Raw genomic sequence first — 21468 nt, forward strand, 5'->3', positions numbered from 1 at the left:
ATCAGTACTTCATTTTTTAATCACAGAATAAGATTCTATTGTGTAAATATACCACATTTTATTTACCTAGTCATCAGTTACTGGACATTTGGATTGTTTCTATAATTTGGCTATTCTGAATAATGCTATGAACATTTTTGTACCAGTGTGTACATATGTTTTAATTTCTCTTGGGTATCATTTCTCTTGGGTATTGGGAGTGGAATTTCTGTCATAAGCCCAATCTTTTTAAAGGCCAGTTTTGGTGATGTCAGGCTAGGGCTGACATCATAGATGAAGATACTCACAGCTGTGCAGCTTATAAGACTATATGTACTAAAGTGGTACATGCACCCTAATGTTTGTAGCAGCATTATCAACAATGGCAAAATTATGGAAAGAGCCCAAATATCCATTGACTGATGAATGGATAAAGAAGATGTGGTATATAAATAAAAACAATGGAATATTACCCAGCCATCAAAAGAATGAAATCTTACCATTTGTAGTGATGTGGATGGAGCCAGAGTATATTACTCTAAGCGAAATGAGTCAGTCAGAGAAAGACAAATTACTATATGATTTCACTCATATGTGGAATTTAAGAAACTAAGCAGATGAACATACAGGAGGGGGGGAAATGAGAGAGGGAAATAAAACATAAAAGGCTCCTAATGATAGAGAACAAACTGAAGGTTGATGAAGGGAGATGGGTGGGGGATGGGCTAGATGGGTGATGGGTATTAAGGAGGGCACTTGTTATGATGAGCACTGGGTGTTTATGTAAGTGATGAATCACTGAATTCCCCTGAAACTACTATTGCACTGTATGTTAACTAACTAGAATTTAAATAAAAACAAAAGACTATGTGTGCTTAAGGAAGTGAGATTGTCAGTTAGAATGAAGGAGACTATATAGCTCTTAGATCCAAGTGGATAGGGCCAGGCCCCTAGCCTAGAGAAGGCCCACATTATGCAGTGCCAATTTTTTTTATGTTGCCCTCTGCTGCCTGAATTTGGTCATTACTGGTAGTGAGTGTTGTCCAGTTGGGGTGCCTAGAGCCGGGACCTGGAACCACGTGTGTCCAGTCTTATTTGTCCTTCTGGCATTGTCTCTGGCCTTTATTCCATCTGAGTGGTCTACCAAATATCCCAGGTAACTCCAAGACTTGTGTCCATGAGGTTCTGTTGAGGTGCCTTGGCTATTCCTGTTAAAGGCGCTTCTCTGTGGCACAATATTTCCTTTAGACCATCACGTGATAGTGTACTGACAGAATGGAGGTGACTCGTGGATTTTGGGTGATTCAGACTCCGGTGGGAGAGGTAATAAAGAATCAACCAAATTACCATACCTCTCTTGGGCCCATGAATTTTCTAATAGTTTTAAAGTGTTTTTCTCAACAGTTCTGCTGTGTAGATTTCCAAATGTACAGTTTCCTAAGCCTTGACCTTGTGCATTCTTCTGAAGATCTTAAGTTCATCATTGCAGTTTCAGACTAACCTTTCCAGTGATATATTAGCTAGGTTTGCTATTATTGTAGAGACAAAACTAATAGCTTAAATAACAGAATTTTTTCTGATGCCGGATTCCGGGAGAGGTGAACTCTAGCCCCAGTATGGGAACGCACGTTATCGCCCAAGAACTGGACAACACAAACTCGACAACACGAACTCGGCCCCCACGACCAGCGGGGGAACTACAGAGCCGCATCTCCCAGGAGTCGCAAGCACTTCCGGCCGGGGAGGGTGGGAATGGGGCCGGTGTTCCGTGGACTTCTGGGAAATGTAGTCCGCCAGTTCGGCAGAGACCCGGGTACTTCCGCAAAGCTGCCGGGAGAGAGGAATTCTGGGTAGTCGATCCCCAGCGGAGTTTGGGGCGGGGCGGTCTCAGGCACTTCCGCTCAGGTGGCAAGGTTGCTCCGGGCTCCGTTGTGGGCTCTGCCGCAGGCTCTTCGGTCGCTGTGGTAAGTGGGTTCTGGTTTCGGGACCCTCCTGAACTTCCCTGGGTGCTAGTACCACTGCCCATTTATTTTGGGGGGGAGAGCTGCGCGCGAGAGAGGTGGCTTGAGGGCTGGAGTGGCGTTCCCCTCCGGGGACCCTCTTGGCGTTTGAGGCGGTTGAGCAGCGTATGGCCTGGCGGAGGGTCTCCCGGACTCTCCGCCTGCAGTCCTGCCTCCCCAGGCCGCCCGCCTTTCCCTCGCTCTGCCCTTGTCGCGCGGTTGAACATTCATTGGGCCACTTACTTAAATTTCTCTGTCTCCGCGGGGTGGGGGGGTTGGGGTGTTTTTGTTTTTGTTTTTGTTTTTTTGTAAAATTGGGATGACATTCCTACCTTCCTGTAATCCAGTGGTTTGAGAATCCAAGGAGATGGTATAAATAAAAGTCTTAAGGACAGTTCCTGCCGCGTGGCGAATGGTGGTCTCTTGGTATTAGACTCTTTAATTTTGTGCTTAGTAACCGGACAGCCACGAATATCGTGGCTGCAGTGAGTCCTGGCACTTCTTTTTGATCCCTATAGGAAGCTCGATAGTCCCGAACCCCTTCTGAGGAGTTAGTCCTGTGTAAAATTAATAGAGAGAAACCTCCTTTAGAATGGAGTCCGAGGCTGGCAGGGGAAAGCCCTCATACCCTACCATAACTCTTGTCAGTTGCAGACCCAATTGGAAGAGACCACCTGATACTATTTTAGCTCTTGGTTACTATCCCAGAGGGAGGAAGAATGGCTTCCGCCCCCCCCCCCCGCCCCGCGTCAGCCCAGCCAATGAGAGATTGTCAAAACTCAGCCAATGAAAAGCCACTATACTTCCAAGCCCCAGTTTGCTCCAATGGACTTTTTCTTTATGACAGCATTCCCGTTCTCCCTTTACCCTGTAAAAGAGTGTTCCTCTCCTTCGTTCTGTGGACTTGCCTGTGTTTTTGCTGTATCTTGCTTGTCCTGGATTGCGATTTTTTGCTATTCCAGTAACATAACTGGCAGTTTTACTTTTAAGGTTAACACTCCCAAACCATTTCTGGCTGGAAAGGAGGAGGGGCGGGGCGGGGGCAGAATATCTTCTGATTTCTCAGGGACAAAGATATAATTGTGGTATTTCAGAGCTTCCTTTCTGTCCTTGGCCTTTGTCTCAAAAAAGACTTCCTTTCTTGTTGCACCATTGACACTAAGTAGTTATGTCTGAAAATTGCTGATATTCTTGAAATTATTTATGATGAATTGAAAACACCAAGGCCTAGCTGCTTCTAGCTATCAACTGCCCTTGCCTTTTTTGCTTCACGCATCTTTTTTCCCCCCGAAGAATTTGAGATTATTCTGTAGATGATACCTCTTTGTCCCTAAGTATTTGTATTGTTAACAAAAATTCAGCTGACTAAATTTGAAGACTTAATTGGCTTTATTAAATGATTCATACACTGGGCAGCATCCCATAAAGCAAGTAGAAGGCAGCTCCCAGGAGTTGTACAAAATGCAAGGTTTTTGTAGGAAGGAGGGTGGGGCAAGGAAGTTATTAGCAAGAGGAAAGAAAAGAGATTGTTTCAAGCAAGGCCACTTTCCCTTGGAGGGAAGAGCAGCGGATCTTATGCAGATTACCTCATCTAGAAGGGATGGAGAGGGCCTGTGTGTCAGATTAACTTCATAGGTGCTTATCAGAAAATTCCTGAGTGAATTCCTGGTTAACACTGTGTTTCTGGGGGAGGTTGAAACTGCAGTTGGGTTAGTCATTAAGCCTGAGTTTGGTGACTTGGCCTAAGTGATGTCATTTTAGGCCTGTGTTTTTCTTTTAAACAGTGTTTATTTTCTAGGAATCGGGATAGGCTCTTCTATAATCACAGTATCTAGATCAAAATCAGAAAATTACATTGTTAATGTGCTATTCTCTGACCCTCAGTCCATACTTAAATGTGTTCTGTTTTTCATTTAAAATCCTTATAACTGTTTTCTCCTGATTAAAGCCAATTTTGTGGGCTGCGTTTTGCTGTCATGTTTTCTCTTGTTTCCTTTAATCCAGAATGATTCCTCATCCTTCATTATTTTGTTCGTGATGTTTTTGTTCATGATGTGTAGGCAAGTTGTATCAGAGAAAGCCCATCTTTTGAATTTTATGTGATAGATTTCACAGTTTGATTCAGATTATGCATTGTCGGGGATTCCACAGAAGTGGTGACGTGGCCTTTTCAATCAACATAACAGGAGCTGAAGGACGTATTTTGGTTTTTATATTGGTGATGTCAATTTTGTTCACTTGGTGAAGGGGATGTCTGCCATTTTACCACTGAAGTTACTATATTTCTTTTTGTAATTAAAGTGTCCAGTGGGGAGACATGTTTTATTAGTGGGCTTTCTGCTGTGAAGATCACCATCCCTTTTCGTCCCACTTTTTTTTTTTTTGATTCAGTCAAATATAAATTTTATATGGACTCTGAGTTCAGGTTTGTTAACTTAAATGAGATGTTGCTTCTCAGACAATTCTTAAAAACAACTTAGTTGATCTTGATTTTATATCAGACTTTTCCCTTTGCATGTGTACAGTTCAGTGATTTTTGTAATATCGAGGGGTGCAGCTCTCACCATAATTCAATTTTAGAACATTTTCATTCCTCCAGTAAGACCCCTTGTTACCATTTATAGTTAATGCCTGTTCTCAACAACCCCAGACAACCACTAACTTCTTTTCTGTCTCTATATTGTGAACCCTTTATTTAAATGGGATCATACAAGATGTGGTCTTTTGTGACTGGCTTCTTTCACTTGTGATATTTTCAAGGTTCATCCATGTTGTATACATCATAATTTTATTCCTTTTTATTGCCTATTAATATTTCAGTGTGGACACACCACACTTTGTCCATTCACCCATGGGTGGATATCTTAGTTTCCAGTTTTATAAATACATATGTACATGTTTTTGTTTGGAGATAGGTTTTCATTTCTCTTGGGTAGATACCGAGGAGTAGAATTGCTAGGCTGACTGGTAGCTTTTGGTTTAACTTTTTGACAAACTGCATAAAACTGTTTTCCAGATTGGCTTCATCATACTGTCCCCACCCACCCCACCCCACCCCCCAGAATCTTGTGTTTTCTTAATAGGTACTAGAAACCGTTGTTGTTGTTGTTGTTTGGGTAAACAGTTGTCCACAACAATTTAAAAATTATCACTAAGGTAACACAATATTAGGGAAGACAATGAGGCAGAGTTAACTGATTTTTCAGAGGTTACGAGTGACCTTCATGCAACAGGACAGTCAACGTCAGAGCTTCAGTCAGGTATCCTACAATGTCTTTCGGTAGAAATCACATACATAAGAGCAATTTCATATTGCAGAGTGTCATCTTTTTTTTTACTAGAGCTGCAAAAGTAAGAAACCCTGAGTGTATTCCAAGTGTTGTCCAGCTCTCAACAGTTCCATGAGTTGGAAATGTTATTGTCCCAGTTGTACAGATGACAAAGTTGAGGAAAAGAGATGTTATTAATTCGTCCAAGATGTTACAATTAGTGAGAAGCTGAGGTAGGATTTGAACCCAGATATTGTTGCCGCAGAGATGATTCTTGCTTGATGCATTACGTTGTGTCAGTTTCCATCGTATCAGAATCTGAACTGCTGCCTTGGGAGCAAGGCAAGATAGCACAAGGCAACACATAACAACCAGTGTGTGTGTTGTGTAGGAATGGAGTAGCCATGATCTGCTCTTTGTGCTGTGGACAGCAACAGCCACCCCAAGGAAGGGGCTTCTTGGCTAATTCACAGTAAGCATTCATGTAGGCGAGCATCATCCCTGGGCACCCTTTCATGTCCTTTTCTGCCTTTCCAGACACGACCAGGCACAGGTCTGCCTTGCCAGGACTCCGTATTCCAGGAATCTACCTCTCCAGAAGCAGGAAGAAAAAAATGACCATGTTCAAGGTGCATATGGCTTGCCTTTCTTGCTGTTAGAATTCCATTTCACTACTCAGAATGTTACGTGTTGGGGCGCCTGGCTGGCTCAGTTGGTTGAGCGTCCGACTCTTGATTTTGGCTCAGGTCATGGTCTCAGGGTCCTGAGATCGAGCCCCGCCTTGACTCTGTGCTCAGCCAGGAGCCTCCTTGGGATTCTCTCTTTCCCTCTCTGCCCCTCCCTACAGCTCTCTCTCTTCACTCTCAAAAAAAAGTTACATATTTTTTCATTTCTTGGGGTGACTTGAGAACACCAGGCTAAATAACCTGTTTACTCTGTATTTGCTTTTAGCATTTATTTTATCATTATTCATTTTGTTTCAAAAATAAACGTGTGTGGTGATGAGCACTGGGTGTTATATGCACCTAATGAATCTGTTGAACACTGCATCAAAAACTAATGATGTATTATATGTTGGCTAATTGAACATAATAAAAAAACTCAAATATACATATATTAAAAATAGTAAATGTGGACCAATTACTAGGAATGACCAGTTCTGCTTGCTTCACCACCGACACATTAACTATTTTTATTTTCTCATACTCTTTTTATGTATATTCATAGATTTATTACTATTCATGATATACATCTAATATTGACTTGTGCTTCTTGGTTTAATAGAACATTCGTTATTTGTGGTTATATCATATTTCTATTAAATTGATATGATTTTTTTTAAGATTTTATTTATTTATTTATTTGACAGAGAGGGAGAGACAGCGAGAGAGGAAACACAAGCAGGGGGAGGGTCAGAGGGAGAAGCAGGCTTCCCGCCGAGCAGGGAGCCTGACGCGGGGCTCGATCCCAGGACCCTGGGATCATGACCTGAGCTGAAGGCAGTCGCTTAACCAACTGAGCCACCCAGGTGCCCCTAAATTGATATGATTTTTAATTTTTAACTGCCTGCTGCTCCTACACATTAAGGTGGCTTAGGAGTTTGATTGTTTGAAGCAACACTGCAGTGATCGTTTTCCTACCTGCAATTTTTTTCTGCAAAAAATCACTTCTCTGAATAAGCTCCCTATTTTTTCTCCTCAATGTATTAGGAGCTCGATAATGAAAAAGTACATTTGATACATGCCATGTTAGAGTTTTGTAGATAGGGTATTCAAATACACCACAGCGTGATAGGCTAACTGCTGCTTTATGCGAATCTCGTTGGAGATTTTCACACAGGAAGAGCTAGAGTCTGTCTTATGTCTGAGTCATCCCCTGCATGTCACTTACTGGTCTGCTTTCATTCTGTCGTGTATTAGTTTTTTCAAAGTAATGTATAACCTTAGGTTTGTGTATATGTGTATATACATAGACTTTATTTCTTAGGGCAGTTTAACATTCACAGTAAAATCCAGAAAGTACAGAGATTTCCCACCCTGCCCCCACACACCCACAGACTCTCCCATCATCAACATCCGCCACCAGAGTAGTACAGTTGTTACAATCGATGAACCTCTCTCAGCACATCATTATGACCCAGAGTCCATAGATTACTTTAGGATTCACTCTTGATGTTGTTCTTCCTGTTGGTTTGGACAAATTTGTAATGATGTGGCCCCACCGTTAGAGTATCCTACATAGTTTCACTGCCCTAAAAGTCCTCTGTGTTCCACCTATTTATCCTTCCCTTCCCCTAACCCTTGCCAACTACTGATCTTTTCTCAGACTCCATAGTTTGTAGTCTCCATAGTTTTACCTTTTCCAGAATGTCATATGGTTGGATTCATACAGTATGTAACCTTTTGGGTTGACTTCTTTAACTTAGTCATATGAATTTAAGGTAACTCCATGTCTTTTCATGGCTTGATAGCTCTTTTTCTTTTTTACTCCTTAAATTATACTCTGGTCTGGATGTACAGTTTATCCATTTACCACCTAAGGGACATCTTGGTTGCTTCCAGTTATAAACTGAGGTATAACCTTAGTTTAAAACATCCGGGCCTGGGGCGCCTGGGTGGCTCAGTTGGTTAAGCAACTGCCTTCGGCTCAGGTCATGATCCTAGGGTCCTGGGATTGAGCCCCGCATCGGGCTCCTTGCTCAGTTGGGAGCCTGCTTCTCCCTCTGCCTGCCACTCCCCCTGCTTGTGCTCTCTCTCTCTGTGTCAAATAAATAAAAATAAAATCTTTTAAAAATAAATAAATAAAAATAAAACATCCAGGCTTGCTGGATTTGCCAGGCGCTTAGTTCTGTCTCTGCATTTACTCCTTAGAGCTGCTGTATAAGGGGGTTCCTGATTTCATCTTCTACTTAGGTATGTAAAATATAAGAAACCTACTCAGGTTCACACAGGAAACCAGGGGTCAGAAATGTTAGCCATTCTGTTGAGTAAAAGTGACAGATAGGAAGATATATCTCTCAGCGCTGTCCCTCTCAGTGAAGGTTGGTTGTAAGATTGAGACAGCATGTGCTCGGTGTTGTAGGAGGCCGTGACATTCAAGGACGTGGCGGTGGTCTTCACAGAGGAGGAGCTGGGGCTGCTGGACCCCGCCCAGAGGAAGCTATACCGAGACGTGATGCTGGAGAACTTCGGGAACCTGGTCTCTGTGGGTGAGGACATCAGCCCTCTATTACTGAATGTTAGTTCCAGGAGTGGCTTCGTATCCTTGGGTTTTCAAGGCTTTGGGGCCCTTGAACTGGTTCTCTGAGTTTGGGGATCTGATTTTCCTAATATATGTGGGACTCGCAGGAGCATTATTTCTTTTTTTAACAACAGACCAATCTTTGTTTTGTTGAAGAGATGTAAATGGACGGTATACAGCTCTGCCTCATGTATTTCTGACCCTATCAGGAGTTATAAAACCAGTACAATGAGTCCTGTTATCAACTTTTAATGAAATAAATAAATTAGATGATAGCAGTCCTCCTCACACTCTTCCAAAAAATCAAAGAAGAGTAAGTACTTCCTAACTCATTCTGTATATGTGTAGGAGACTTGGCAAATGATATTTCTTCAAATGGGCATGAAAACAAATGTTTGAAAAACATTGCTTCTGATTGCTTGAAGAACATGTAGTAGGAACCGCATTTTCCAGTGAATTTTCCCTAGAGTGTGTTGACTTTAAACATATGACTGTGTGTGCTCCCAGGGCATCAGCCATTTAAACGAGATGTGGTCCACTTGGTAAGAGAAGAAAAGTTTTGGATGGTGAAGTTAGCAACCCAAAGAAAAGGCAATTCAGGTAAGAACCAAGTAACCCTGAGTCTTGGAGGCAACTCTCCCGACTGTGTGACATACATTGCTTCATGCTTATTTCCATCACCTTGTTCTAAATTGCCGAACTTCCTTCCTGGATTATTACAGCAGCTTCTGTACGGGTTGTCCTGCTTCCACCCTTCCTGTCCTACACCCGTTTTCCACAGAGCAGTCAAAGTGATCCTTAGGCAATGTAATTGAGATTGCCATTCCTCTGGTCAAAATCCATTATGTCTGGGCACCTGGGTGGCTCAGTCCATTAAGAGTGTGCCTTTGGCTCAGATCATGATCTCAGGGTCCTGGGATCAAGTCCCGCTTCGGGCTCCCTGCTCAGCGGGGAGGCTGCTTCTCCCTCTCCCTCTCCCTTCCCCCCCACCCCGCCCCTGGCCATTCATGCTCCCTCTCTCTCAAATAAGTAAATAAAATCTTAAAAAAAAAAAAAAAATCCATGACGGCTTCTTTTTTTCTCCCGCCTTAAAGTTAAAACCACTTCAAGTGGCTCTTGGAGTCCCCTGGAGTCTGCGCTGCATCTCCAGGCCCTCTCCTTTGAATATGTCATCTGTCCTCTCTTTCTTGCTCCCTTTTTATTTTTTTTCAAGGTTTTTTTATTTTTAAGTCATCTCTACACCCAACGTGGGGCTTGAACTTACAACCTTGAGATCAAGAGTCTCATGCTGTCCAGATGAGCCAGCCAGGCACCACTCTCGCTCCCATTTTTCCACCATGTTGTCCTCCCTGCTATTACTCAGGCCTTCCAAGGATACTGTACATTGCCTATTGCCACCTTATCAAATTACTATGCATATAGCAGACTAAACAATAAACTTTTATTGTATTTTTGTTCTTCAGGTATGAACTCTGACACATCTTACGGGGATAATATCAAGGTGTCTACAAGGCTGCATTCCTTTCTGTCTCCTACCTTTCAGGACCCTTCTGATGACATTGCTCCCTCCCAGATAATCCAGAATGATCTTCCTATTTTCCTGATCAGCTGATAAGCACCTTCCTTTGCATCTGCAACCCAATTAACATAACATAACATGTTCACAGGTTCTGGGGATTGGACATGGACATCTTTCAGGAACCATTATTAAGTCTGTTACAGAAGCTTCTCCCTCGGGGTCCTTTACTTCTTCACTCAGCCTGAAATAGTCTTTCACCAAAAATCCTACTGGTTCTTCTCTTCTTTGTTCAGGTCTCTGCTGGGTTTTAATACCATGACACAGGCCTTCTGACCATTCTATGTAAAATACAATGCTGTCTTTACTCCTCTTGCCTTCTGTTGTGTCTCATACATTTCTGTTTACTTCTTACTTCTCTCTCCTCAGTGGGTATAATCTGCAGGAGGAGAATTTTAATTGTTTTGATTATTGGTGTTACCCATCCCCCCTAGACTAGTGGAGGGACGTGGCAGATACCTGTAAATATTTATTGACTTTGTGAATGAATGAATGGATAGGAGAATTTAACTGTATTTCTTGCTGCTGGTGATGCAGGGTAGTTTGTTTTTCTGAATGCTTATTACAGGCTTTTAAATTTATTCCACAGCTCGCTAAAGGTCTTTAGTTTGCAACTTAAAAATCTGGTGCAAAAGACCAGTTTATCTATATCCAAAGTTTTTCCACCCTATTTTCAAAGAAACAGGCCAGAAGCCTTGTAAGAAACCAGGGCATAGGCTTTCTTTTCACCAGTCACTCCATAACTCATGGCAAAAGCTAATAAGTGACCATAAACCAGAGTGAACTGAAGATACTGAGGAATTATTACTTGTCTTCAAATGGCTGCCTATCCAATTTTTACTTATTTAGATGACTTGAAGTGTGATTGTGTGTTTCTATGTGAGCACTTGACCCAGATCCCAAGGAAACCTCCAAGCGCTGTGGTTGTGACCACACGAGGGAACATGCTTTCCCTGTAGGCTTTCCTTTTGTAGGGGGCATAGTCATTTCTGGGAAGAAAAACTTTTTTTTTTTAAGTTTTAATTTTAATTCCAGTTATTTAACATACAGTGTTATATTAGTTTTAGGTGTACAATGTAGTTATTCAACATCTCCATATAACACCTGGTGCTCATCACAAGTGCCCTCCTTAATCCCCATCACCCATTTCACCCATCCCCCCTCCCCTCTGGTCACCATAAGTTCTCTAGTTTCTTGGTTTGTCTCTTTTTCTTTTTCCCCCCTTTGCTCATTTGTCTTCTTTTTTTTTTTTTTTTAGATTTTATTTATTTATTTGACAGAGAGAGAGAGATAGCAAGAGCAGGAACACAAGCAGGGGGAGGGGGAGTGGAAGAGGGAAAAGCAGGCTTCCCGCGGAGCAGGGAGCCCTACAAGGGACTCAATCCCAGGACCCTGGGATCATGACCTGAGTGGAGGCAGACGCCTAACGACTGATCCACCCAGGCGCTCGTTTGTCTTCTTTCTTAAATTCCCTGTGTGAGTGAAATCATATGGTATTTGTCTTTCTCTGACTTACTTTACTTAGCATTATACTCTAGATCCATTCATGTCATTGCAAATGGAAAGATTTCATTCTTTTTGATGGCAGAATAATATTCCATTACACACACACACACACACACACACACAGTACATACCTACACACCCCACACCTTTTTCATCTGTTCATCAATCGATGGACACTTGCACTGCTTCCATAATTTGGCTATTGTAAATAATGCTGCTATAAACATAGGGATGCATGCATCCCTTTGAATTAGTGCTTTCATATTCTTTGGGTAAATACCCAATAGTGCAATTGCTGGATTGTAGGGTAGTTCTATTTTTAACATTTCCAGGAACCTCCATGCTGTTTTCCACAGTGGCTACATCAGTCTGCATTCCCACCAACAGTGCACTAGGGTTCCTTTTTCTCCATATCCTCACCAACATTTGTTTCTTATGTTTTTAATTTTAGCCATTCTGACAGGTATTTTGATAGGGATTGCATTAAATGTGTAGATTGCTTTGGGCAGTATAGACATTTTAACAGTATTTGTTCTTCCAATCTGTGAGCATGGAATGTCTTTCCATTTCTTTATGTCATCTTCAGTTTCTTTTATCAATGTACAGATCTTATCACCTCTTTGGTTAGCTTTATTCCTAGATGTATCATTATTTTTGGTGCATTTGTAAATGGGATTGAGTCCTTAATTTCTAATTCTGCTTCATTATTGGTGTGTAGAAATGCAACAGATTTCTGTACATTGATTCTGTATCCTGTGACTTTACTGAATTAATTTATTCTAGCAGTTTTTCGGTGGAGTCATTCAGGTTTTCTATTTATAGTATCATATCATCTGCAAATAGCAAAAGTTTTACTTCTTCCTTACCAATTTGGATGCCTTTTATTTCTTTTCATTACTTGCTGAGGCTGGGACTTCCAGTACTATGTTAAATAACAGAGGTAGGAGTGGACATTCCTGTCTTATTTCTGACTGCTGAGAAAAAGGTCTCAGTTTTTTCCCTTTGAGGATGACGTTACCTGTGGGTTTTTCGTATATGGCCTTTGTGTTCCCTTTAAACCTACTTTGTTGTGGGTTTTTACCATGAGTGGATGTGGTACTTTGTCAAATGTTTTTTCCACATCTATTCAAATGATGATATGGTTCTTATCCTTTCTCTTATTGATGTGATGTACCACATTGATTGATTTGCAAATATTGAATGACCTTGGCAACCCACGAATAAATTCCACTTGATTGTGGTGAATGATTTATTTAATATATTGTTGGATTCAGTTTGCTAGTATTTTGTCGTGGATTTTTGCATCTGTTCATCAAAGATATTGGCCTGTAGTTCTCTCTCTCTCTCTGTCTCCTTTTTTTGTGTGTGTGTGGTGTCTTTATCTGGTTTTGGTGTCAGGGTAATACTGTCCTCATAGAAGGAATTTGGAAGTTTTCCTTCCTTTTCTATTTTTTGGGATAGTTTGGTTTGGCACAATTTGCCTGTGAAGCCGTCTGGTGCTGGACTCTTGTTTGTTGGGACTTCTTAGATTACTGATTCAGTTTTTTTGCTGATAATTGGTCTGTTCGAATATTCTGTTTCTTCCTATTTCACTTTTGGTAAGTTATATGTTTCTAGGGATTTATCCCTTCTAAATTGTCCAATTTGTTGGCATATAGTTTTTCATAATATTCTCTTGTAATTATTTGTATTTCTGTGATTGGTTATTTCTCTTCTCTCATTTGTGAGATATATAAATATAAATATATATATAAATATATATAATATATAAATAAATATAATAAATATATGTAAATATATATAAATATAATCATTTGTGATTATATTTATTTGAGTCCTTTCTCTTTCTCTCTTGATAAGTCTTGCTAGAGGTTTATCAATTTTATTGATTTTTTTTCAAAGAATCAGTTCCTGATTTCATTAATCTATTCTATTGTTTCTATATCATTTATTTCTGCTCTAATATTTATTATTTCCTTCCATCTGCTGTTTTTAGGTTTTGTTTGTTGTTCCTTTTCTAGCTCCTTAAGGTGTAAAGTTAAGGTTGTTTGAGATTTTTCTTACTTCTTGAGGTCAGCCTGTAGTGCTATAAACTTCCCTCTTAGAACTGCTTTTTCTGGGTGCATGGGTGGCTCAGTCGGATAAGCGTCTGCCTTTGGCTCAGGTGGTGATCCCAGGGTCCTGGGATTGAATCCCACATGGGGCTCCACAGGGAGTCTGCTTCTCCATCTCCCTCTGCCCCTCCCCACTGCTTGTGCTCTCACTCTCTCTCAAATAAATAAATCTTAAAAAAAAAAAAAACAACCGCTTTTTCTGCATCCCAAAGGTTTTGGACTGTTGTGTTTTCATATATTTCCATGTACTTTTTATTTCTTCTTTTATTACTTGGTTGAGCCATTTATTGTGTACTAGCATGTTATTTAACTTGCATGTATTTGTAGTCTTTCCAGATTTTTTCTTGTGGTTGACTTCTGGTTTCATATCATTGTGGTCAGAAAAGATGCATGGTATGACTTTGATCTTTTTGAACTTGCTGATGCTTGTTTTGTGGCCTAATACATGATCTGTTCTGGAGAATGTACCATGTACGCTTGAAAAGAATGTGTATTTGGCTGTTTTAGGATAGAATGTTCTTTTTTTTTTTTAATTATACATTTTGTATTTTGAATGTCTGTTTTATTTTTTTAGGATGGAATGTTCTTAATATGTCTGTTAAATCCATCTGTTCCAGTGAATCATTCAAAGCCATTGTTTCCTTGTTGATTTTCTGTTTCGATGATCTGTCCATTGATGTAAGTGAGGTGTTAAAGTCCCCTACTATTATTATTATTTTTTAAGATTTTTATTTATTTATTTGAGAGAGAGAACATGTGTGCAAAAGCAGGCAGAGGGGCAGAGGAAGAGGGAGAAACAGACTCCCCTGCTGAGCATGGAACCCAATGCGGGACTTGATCCCAGGACCCTGGGATCATGACGTGAACCAAAGGCAGATGCTTAACTGACTGAGCCACCCAGGTACCCCAAAGAAAACTATTATAAAGGGATAGTTTATTAAATATAACCATAAAGTAGTATCTACCAAGAGGTACACACTCACCTGTTAATAATTTTCCAAGTTTTCACCCTTAGGGCTTACCTTTCATATGAACAATTTGTTTAATGAAAGACCTACTGAGTTCCTGAACTAAGTTTTCAGACTTTTTAGAACACAAGCCCTACTGAGAAATGCATCTTTCAGTGTATCCAAAAAAAAATATTTCACGCATATGTAGATTTATATGTATGACTTTATAAGAGAATTCATGCAGTCACCCCACTCCTGTGAGTAACGATGCTCTGATAGTTTCTGTCCCTTTTTCCTAAATGCTTATTCCATGATGTTAAATTTATTTTACAGCTGACTAAAAGGCTGCAGTTTTCAATCAGAAAAACTGATGTGAAAGCCTAATTTATCTACATTCAAAGATTTTCCTCACTCTGTTTTGAATGAGACAGTCCAGAAGCCTCAGAAGAAACCAGTGCATAAACCCTTGTGTAGTCTTTTCACCCCTAGTGGTTCTTGCCATTTTCAATTATTTGATCAGGAACACCACCCTCCTTGTGGGTAGTCTGACTTCACAGCAAAACTACAGTTTGCTCTCCCTTTTTAAGGTGTATTAACTGTGTGTATTAACACAGGAAAATAAGATGAACTATACACATTATGTAGAATTTGCAGGAATACTTAGAATATATAGCTATAATCAGTTCTAGGTGCTTGATATATAGGATTGCAAATTGTTTAAGCAACTATAAAGTTTAGAGGGACAGTTTACACAGACCTCCTGGCACTTAACACCAACTACGGGTTTGAGAGTTTCCAAAATTGCCTTCAGATTGAATCATTTTCTAAAAGGACTGGCAGAATTAACTGAATGCTATTATACTCACAGTTAGTGTTTATTACAGGGAAGGATACACCTTACAGTCAAGCAAGAGAAAAAGCATATGAGAAGGAGTTTAGGGAGGTACCAGATGCAGAGTTGCCATGTTTTCTCTCCGTGGAGTCAGGGATGTGTTATTGTGTTACTTTCCAAAATGAAGGTGTACGGTTATACACAGGATATTACCAGTTAGGGAAACTCTGATCCTGTGTCCAGAGTAATTATTGGAGCTCTGTCATATGACCAGTGTAGACTGAATGGTTTCATATGGTTATTCTCAGCCTCTTGGTCCACACTACCAGGTGATTGAAAGCCCCACCTAAAATCATATTCTTGGTCTTTCTGGTGTGGTCAGCCTTGTCCCTAAATCATACTGTTAAACTCTCGAATGTGACTGAAGACCCTACGACATTCCTTTGAGGCCTGACATGCCAGGGGCTTAGAACTATCTCTCAGATGTTGAGGACAAAGGCCTTCATTGTGTATATAATTTATTTGCTGCATAATTTACTATTGAAGAGTTTCTTGGGGCATTTGTGAGGCTTAGTCAGTTGTGTCTGACTCGATCTCAGCCCAGGTCTTGATCTCAGGGTTGTGAGTTCAGGCCCTGTATTGGGCTCCATGCTGGGTGTGGAGCTTATTTTTTAAAAAAATAAGAGTTTACACTGATTTATGAAATTCAGTACAAACAGCAAAATTAACCTATATCATTATTACTTTTGTTATTAAGTCTTTGATTTCTAACTTGTATATCACATAGGAGGCTTGGAGTGATTATCAGTTTGTTTCATTGATGCTTGCTTAGTGGATAGGAGCCTACTAGACCACCTCTTGGTTTGTGTAGGCATTTAAACCAGAGACCATGATATACACTAGAAGGATGTAGGGAATATTCCCTGGATTCATTAAAGTCCCATGCTCTTGGGGTGCCTGGGTGGCTCATTCGTTAAGCATCTGCCTTCGGCTTGGGTCATGATCCCAGGGTCCTGGGATCGAGCCCCACATCGGGCTCCCTGCTCCGCGGGAAGCCTGCTTCTCCTTTTCCCACTCCCCCTGCTTGTGTTCCCTCTCTCACTGTCTCTCTCTCTCAAATAAATAAATAAAATCTTAAAAAAAAAATAAAGTCCCATGCTCTTTCCTAACATATAGCTATGAAGACATTGAACAAAGCCTTCATTTGTCCACATCTGCATTCTCTGTCGTTTTAGGAGAAAAAGTCCAACATGAGATGGAGACTATTCCTAAAGCAGAACCACATGAAGAACTTTCCTGCTGGCAAATCTGGCAACACATTGCTAATGACTTAACCCGGTGTCAAGACTCCATGATAAAAAGTTCTCAATTCTACAAACAACGTGATTTACCTGGCCAGGTTGGGGCAGGACTGTTTATAACTCAGACAGGCCAGAGAACTTACCAGGGAAATGGGTGTAAAAAATTCTTCAGTCATACCTCCAACTGTGATCTTCAACAGTTAAACTCAGGAGAGAAGTCTCATACATGTCATGAGTGTGGGAAATGCTTCTTTTATAGCTCAGCACTTCGTATTCATCAGAGAGTTCACCTGGGAGAGAAACGGTATAGATGTGATGAATGTGGTAAGGAATTCAGTCAGAGCTCACATCTGCAAACTCATCAGAAAGTCCACACTATAGGGAAGCCATTCAAATGTGAAGAATGTGGGAAAGGCTTCAGTCGTAGATCAGAACTTAGTAATCATTGCAGGTTACACTCGGGAGAGAAACTTTATAAGTGTAAGGGATGTGGGAAGGCCTTCATTAATGCTTGCCATCTTCAGGACCATCAGAGAGTCCACACTGGGGAGAAGCCGTTCAAGTGTGATATCTGTGGTAAGAGCTTTCGTCGTAGATCGGCACTTAATAGTCATTGTGTAGTCCACACAGGAGAAAAACCGTACAAATGTGAGGAGTGTGGGAAGTCCTATACTTGGCGTTCACGTCTTCGTATCCATAAGAAAGTTCACATGGGACAGAAACCACATAAATGTGAGGAATGTGGAAAGAGCTTCTTTTCTAGGACACATCTTTATTACCACCGGAGGTTCCACACAGAGGAGAAACCCTATAATTGCAAGGAATGTGGGAAGAGCTTCAGATGGGTCTCACCTCTTTTGACACATCAGCGAGTCCACAGTGGAGAAAAACCATTCAAATGTGAAGAGTGTGGGAAGGGATTTGGTCAGAAATCATGCCTGCAAGCTCATCAGAAAGTCCACACCAGAGAAAAACCATACAAATGTGAGGAGTGTGGGAAGGGCTACAAGACAAGCTTGGATCTTGATGTGCACCAGAGTGTCCATATGGGAGAGAACCCATACACCTGTAGGGCATGTGGTAAGCACTTCACTAGGACCTCAAATCTTAAAGTTCATCAGAGAGTCCACACTGGAGAGAAACCGTACAAATGTAATATGTGTGGTAAGGTCTTCAGTCAGTCTGGACATCTAAAATCTCATCAGAGAGTTCACACAGGGGAGAAACCTTATAAGTGTAAGATATGTGGTAAGCAGTTCAGTTCAAGTTCGTATGTTAAAATTCATCACAGAATCCATGCTGGTGATAAATTTCATCCAGTCTCATAGGAGGGAAACCATTTGTTTCAGTAACAATGTTTCTGCCATAGCTGACTACATCCCAGTGATCCCAAGATCACACAAATGGTGCAATGAGGACTTTAGTTAGAACCTTAGCAGTTATAGTTTTCACTCAAGAAACAGGCTGTTGAAATAATCTTTCTTTAGGCACTTATCAAACTCTAATGGTGGATATTAAAATTGATGTCCCCTGAAATATAAGCTTTGTGAGGGCAGGGAGTTCATTTTATGCTGAATTTACACAATCAATATTGAGTAGCACTCTGTATGTGCACTTAGTACTTGCTAAGTGAGTCAAAAGGAAGAGAGAGAATTAGGGAAGATGGCAAAGTAGGGGGACCCTAAGCTTTCCTCCTCCCTTAGATACAGCTAGACAACAATCACATCAGCGTAAGTAACCCAGAAATCGGCCTGAAGACTGGCATAACAAGCTCATCAACTAAAGGTAGAGAAGAGGCAATATCAAAGAAGGTAGGAAGGGCAAAGGTGCAGTTTGAGAGTGAAACAGACTGTGGCCATCTGTGGCGGGGACAGAGCTGGTGGTGTGGAGAAGGCAAAAAACAGATTATCACGGGGGGAGACCACATGGGGAAGACAAATCCCCATAACATTTGGCTTTGAAAGTGAGAGGGGCCAAATTTCATGAGTTCTTACAACCAGCGGGACTTAAAGCTTGGATTTTCAATGTCTGTGGGCTGGGCTCTGGGAGAGCATGACAACCAACCAGTGGAGGTACAGCCAGGAATCAGCAGTTTGAAAAATGCCAGGGGCGGACGGGAGAGAGAATGTCTTACTCAGAGCATGGCCTGGAGAGGCAGGGACCCCTCCAGGAACAAAGGAGCTGGTAGGCACCATTTCCCCCCACAGCCCCCCAGCATAAACACATGGCCACCTGCTGGAACCAGCGCGGCGCCAACACTCCTTACCTAACTTGCTTACACGAAGCCCCGCACCCCTGTGGTCCAGGGATCCGCCTTTCCCCATCACACTTGCTTCAGCCCCGACACTGCACGTCCCCTCCCCTGGGAGATCAGAGCAAACCCCACGAACACCTCGTCTCCTGACCTGCGTGTCTCATGGGATAGCACATCCAGAGGTGGCAGTGGCAGCATGCAGACCAACACACATTAGGATGTGCCCCACCTAGCTGAGGACCAAACACTGCCCACAACAGGCAGAGAGCCTCCGCAGATGACTAAAGGAAAAAGAGGCCAGGACGCCACAGCAGGCACAGGCAGCACGCTTAGGAGACACTCGCTGAAGCGACAGTTCCCGAGGAACGGGTGACAATGCACTGCAGGGCAGTGCAGACCCCTTCGTGAGGCCGTTACCTTCAAGAGCCAAGAGACCTAGCTGACTTTAATAATACACAGAGATAGAGACAAAATGGGCGGGGAGGGAGTATTTCCAAATGAAAGAACAGGACGAAACCACAGCAAGAGACCCAAGCAAAACAGATGCAAGTAATATGCCAGATAGAGAATTTAAAGTAATGGTCATGAAGATACTCACTGGACTTGAGAAGAGTGGAGGACATCAGTGAGAACCTTAGCACAGAGATTAAAAAGAACCAATCGGGGATGAAGAACACAATAAAACACTTGATGGAATAAATAAGCTAGATGACAGAGGCATGAATTAATGACCTGGAAGGCAGAGTAATGGGAAAGTAATCAACCTGAGCAAATAAGAGGAAAAAATTACGCAAATTGAGGATAGTCTTAGGGAACTCTGACTCCATCAAGCATAATAACATTTGCATTAAAGGGATCCCAGAAGAAGAAGAGAGACAAAAAAATTTATTGGAAGAAATAATTGCTGAAAACTTCCTTTTTGTGGGGAAGGAAACAGATCCAGGAGGCACAGAGAGCACCCCAAAAATCAGCCCAAGAAGGTCCATACTGAGACATAGTTCTTAAAATGGGAGAAAGTTGTGATAAAATATTTTAATCAAAGAAAATGTGCAATATTTAAAAATTGTATCTGGAAAAGGAATCCAGCAAAAAAAATTCAGAAACATAACAATACAAAAAATTAAATAATTCAGAGAAACAAATAGGAATTGAAACACAGAAATACCCAGTACTGCATTCCACAGCATTATTTTGGTAGTATCCTATTGCAGTTGGCTCTTGGTAAACCCTCAGCCTCTATTCTGTGGTTGGGTTATTTTTTCGGTCTTGATTTCATGTTCCATTGGTTTATACAGTAGAAAATCAACTCTTATTTTGTGATTTTTCTCACATTGCAGACAAACAATTTTAACTCTATGATAACGCCACTGCACATAGCTTAATTGAATTTTCTCAACAACGTTAAGGCAAGGGTTCAAAGTAACATTAGAAGTGTCAGAGTTAGTAATGATAAAAATTTTCTTAATTTTGAGTTCATTGATTTTTAAATTTCTGCATTTCTGTGTAATCTTTTATATGATTGCCTTCTAATTGTAGCACTTCTTTTTTAAATCAAATTTCTCTGGTAGAAGCTATGCCAAATTTGAAGGACATTTAGCTTGTCAGCTTCCCATATTCTTCCTTCATCTCCATGAAATAAATAATAGAAAAATTTGGAATTTGGTGGTTTCATCAGATATATTACTGGTGCAGAAATGACAGTTACATGTTTTTCTTTCTTGGTGACAATACATATCTTTTGAAAAGCAGTATATAATGGAATGTGTAACATGCAACTGTGATCTGGAAATCATACTACAGAAATACATGATTATGAGATTCAAACAATGAAAAGATGAAAACCACATCATTAATGTCACACAGTTTTTAAACTGGAAATAACAAATGTTCACCAATAAGAATTTGTTTAAATTTCATATGATCCCATAATAACATGGGGCGTTTGAGGTAATGTCAAGGACATGTAATATCAGGAGAACATAATACAGGCTTTGTGAAATCAGACCATAGCCTTCGTAGTATAATAAAATTCATAACTCTCTTGTATATATGTGTGTATTCTGTGTATGTCCATACATAATGTAGGAGTGGATACTCTTAATATTCTCTGGCAAGGAGTATCTCCAGCAGACCCTGCTGAGCACAGAGCCAAATGCGGAGCTTGATCCTACGACCCTGAGGTCATGACCTGAGCCGAAACCCAGAGTTGGACACTTAACCAACTAAGCCACCCAGGCACCCTTCTATTATGTTATTTCTTAATGAACATCCATTTGATCAAACTGGTAAATTATGTACAATAGAATTTGAAAAATTATGAGTCCCTTACAGTTAAGTCACCTAATTAAGATGGCTCTACATTATCGTATGGCAGATAAGATCAAAATTAAGGAGTAGGACTCAAGCAGTATTCAAAAGCAAAAAAAAATTTTGCTTTGAATGCACTG

At 40.9% G+C, this 21468-nt stretch overlaps 1 protein-coding gene across 3 annotated transcripts; it reads left to right on the forward strand.

The window, feature by feature from the left end:
• Positions 1 to 1865: 1865 nt before the first annotated feature.
• Positions 1866 to 21025, forward strand: LOC114197053 (uncharacterized). 3 transcript variants are annotated; one of them, XM_088027650.1, is made up of 5 exons: positions 1866 to 1943; positions 5786 to 5877; positions 8330 to 8456; positions 8996 to 9088; positions 16702 to 21025. In XM_088027650.1, the coding sequence occupies exons 2-5, from the start codon at positions 5863 to 5865 to the stop codon at positions 18093 to 18095; spliced, it is 1629 nt and encodes a 542-aa protein (XP_087883776.1). In that variant the 5' UTR covers positions 1866 to 1943; positions 5786 to 5862; the 3' UTR covers positions 18096 to 21025. The 3 variants fall into 3 exon arrangements, with proteins under 3 accessions (XP_087883776.1, XP_087883778.1, XP_087883777.1); XM_088027652.1 differs by lacking the exon at positions 5786 to 5877 and having other exon boundaries at positions 1870 to 1943; XM_088027651.1 differs by lacking the exons at positions 1866 to 1943; positions 5786 to 5877; positions 8330 to 8456; positions 8996 to 9088 and adding an exon at positions 14286 to 14362.
• Positions 21026 to 21468: the final 443 nt, after the last annotated feature.

The sequence above is a fragment of the Eumetopias jubatus genome, unplaced genomic scaffold (assembly GCF_037043125.1).
Source record: "Eumetopias jubatus isolate StellerSeaLion01/CBP00866 unplaced genomic scaffold, mEumJub1_p1.0 scaffold_10, whole genome shotgun sequence".
Lineage (NCBI taxonomy): Eukaryota > Metazoa > Chordata > Mammalia > Carnivora > Otariidae > Eumetopias > Eumetopias jubatus.

Bases quoted from the DNA above. Each gene is read 5' to 3' on its own strand.
- LOC114197053 (XM_088027650.1), top strand. The intron at 8,457-8,995 runs GTGAGGACATCA...GTGTGCTCCCAG, and splicing joins CGGGAACCTGGTCTCTGTGG to GGCATCAGCCATTTAAACGA. The intron at 9,089-16,701 runs GTAAGAACCAAG...CTGTCGTTTTAG, and splicing joins CCAAAGAAAAGGCAATTCAG to GAGAAAAAGTCCAACATGAG.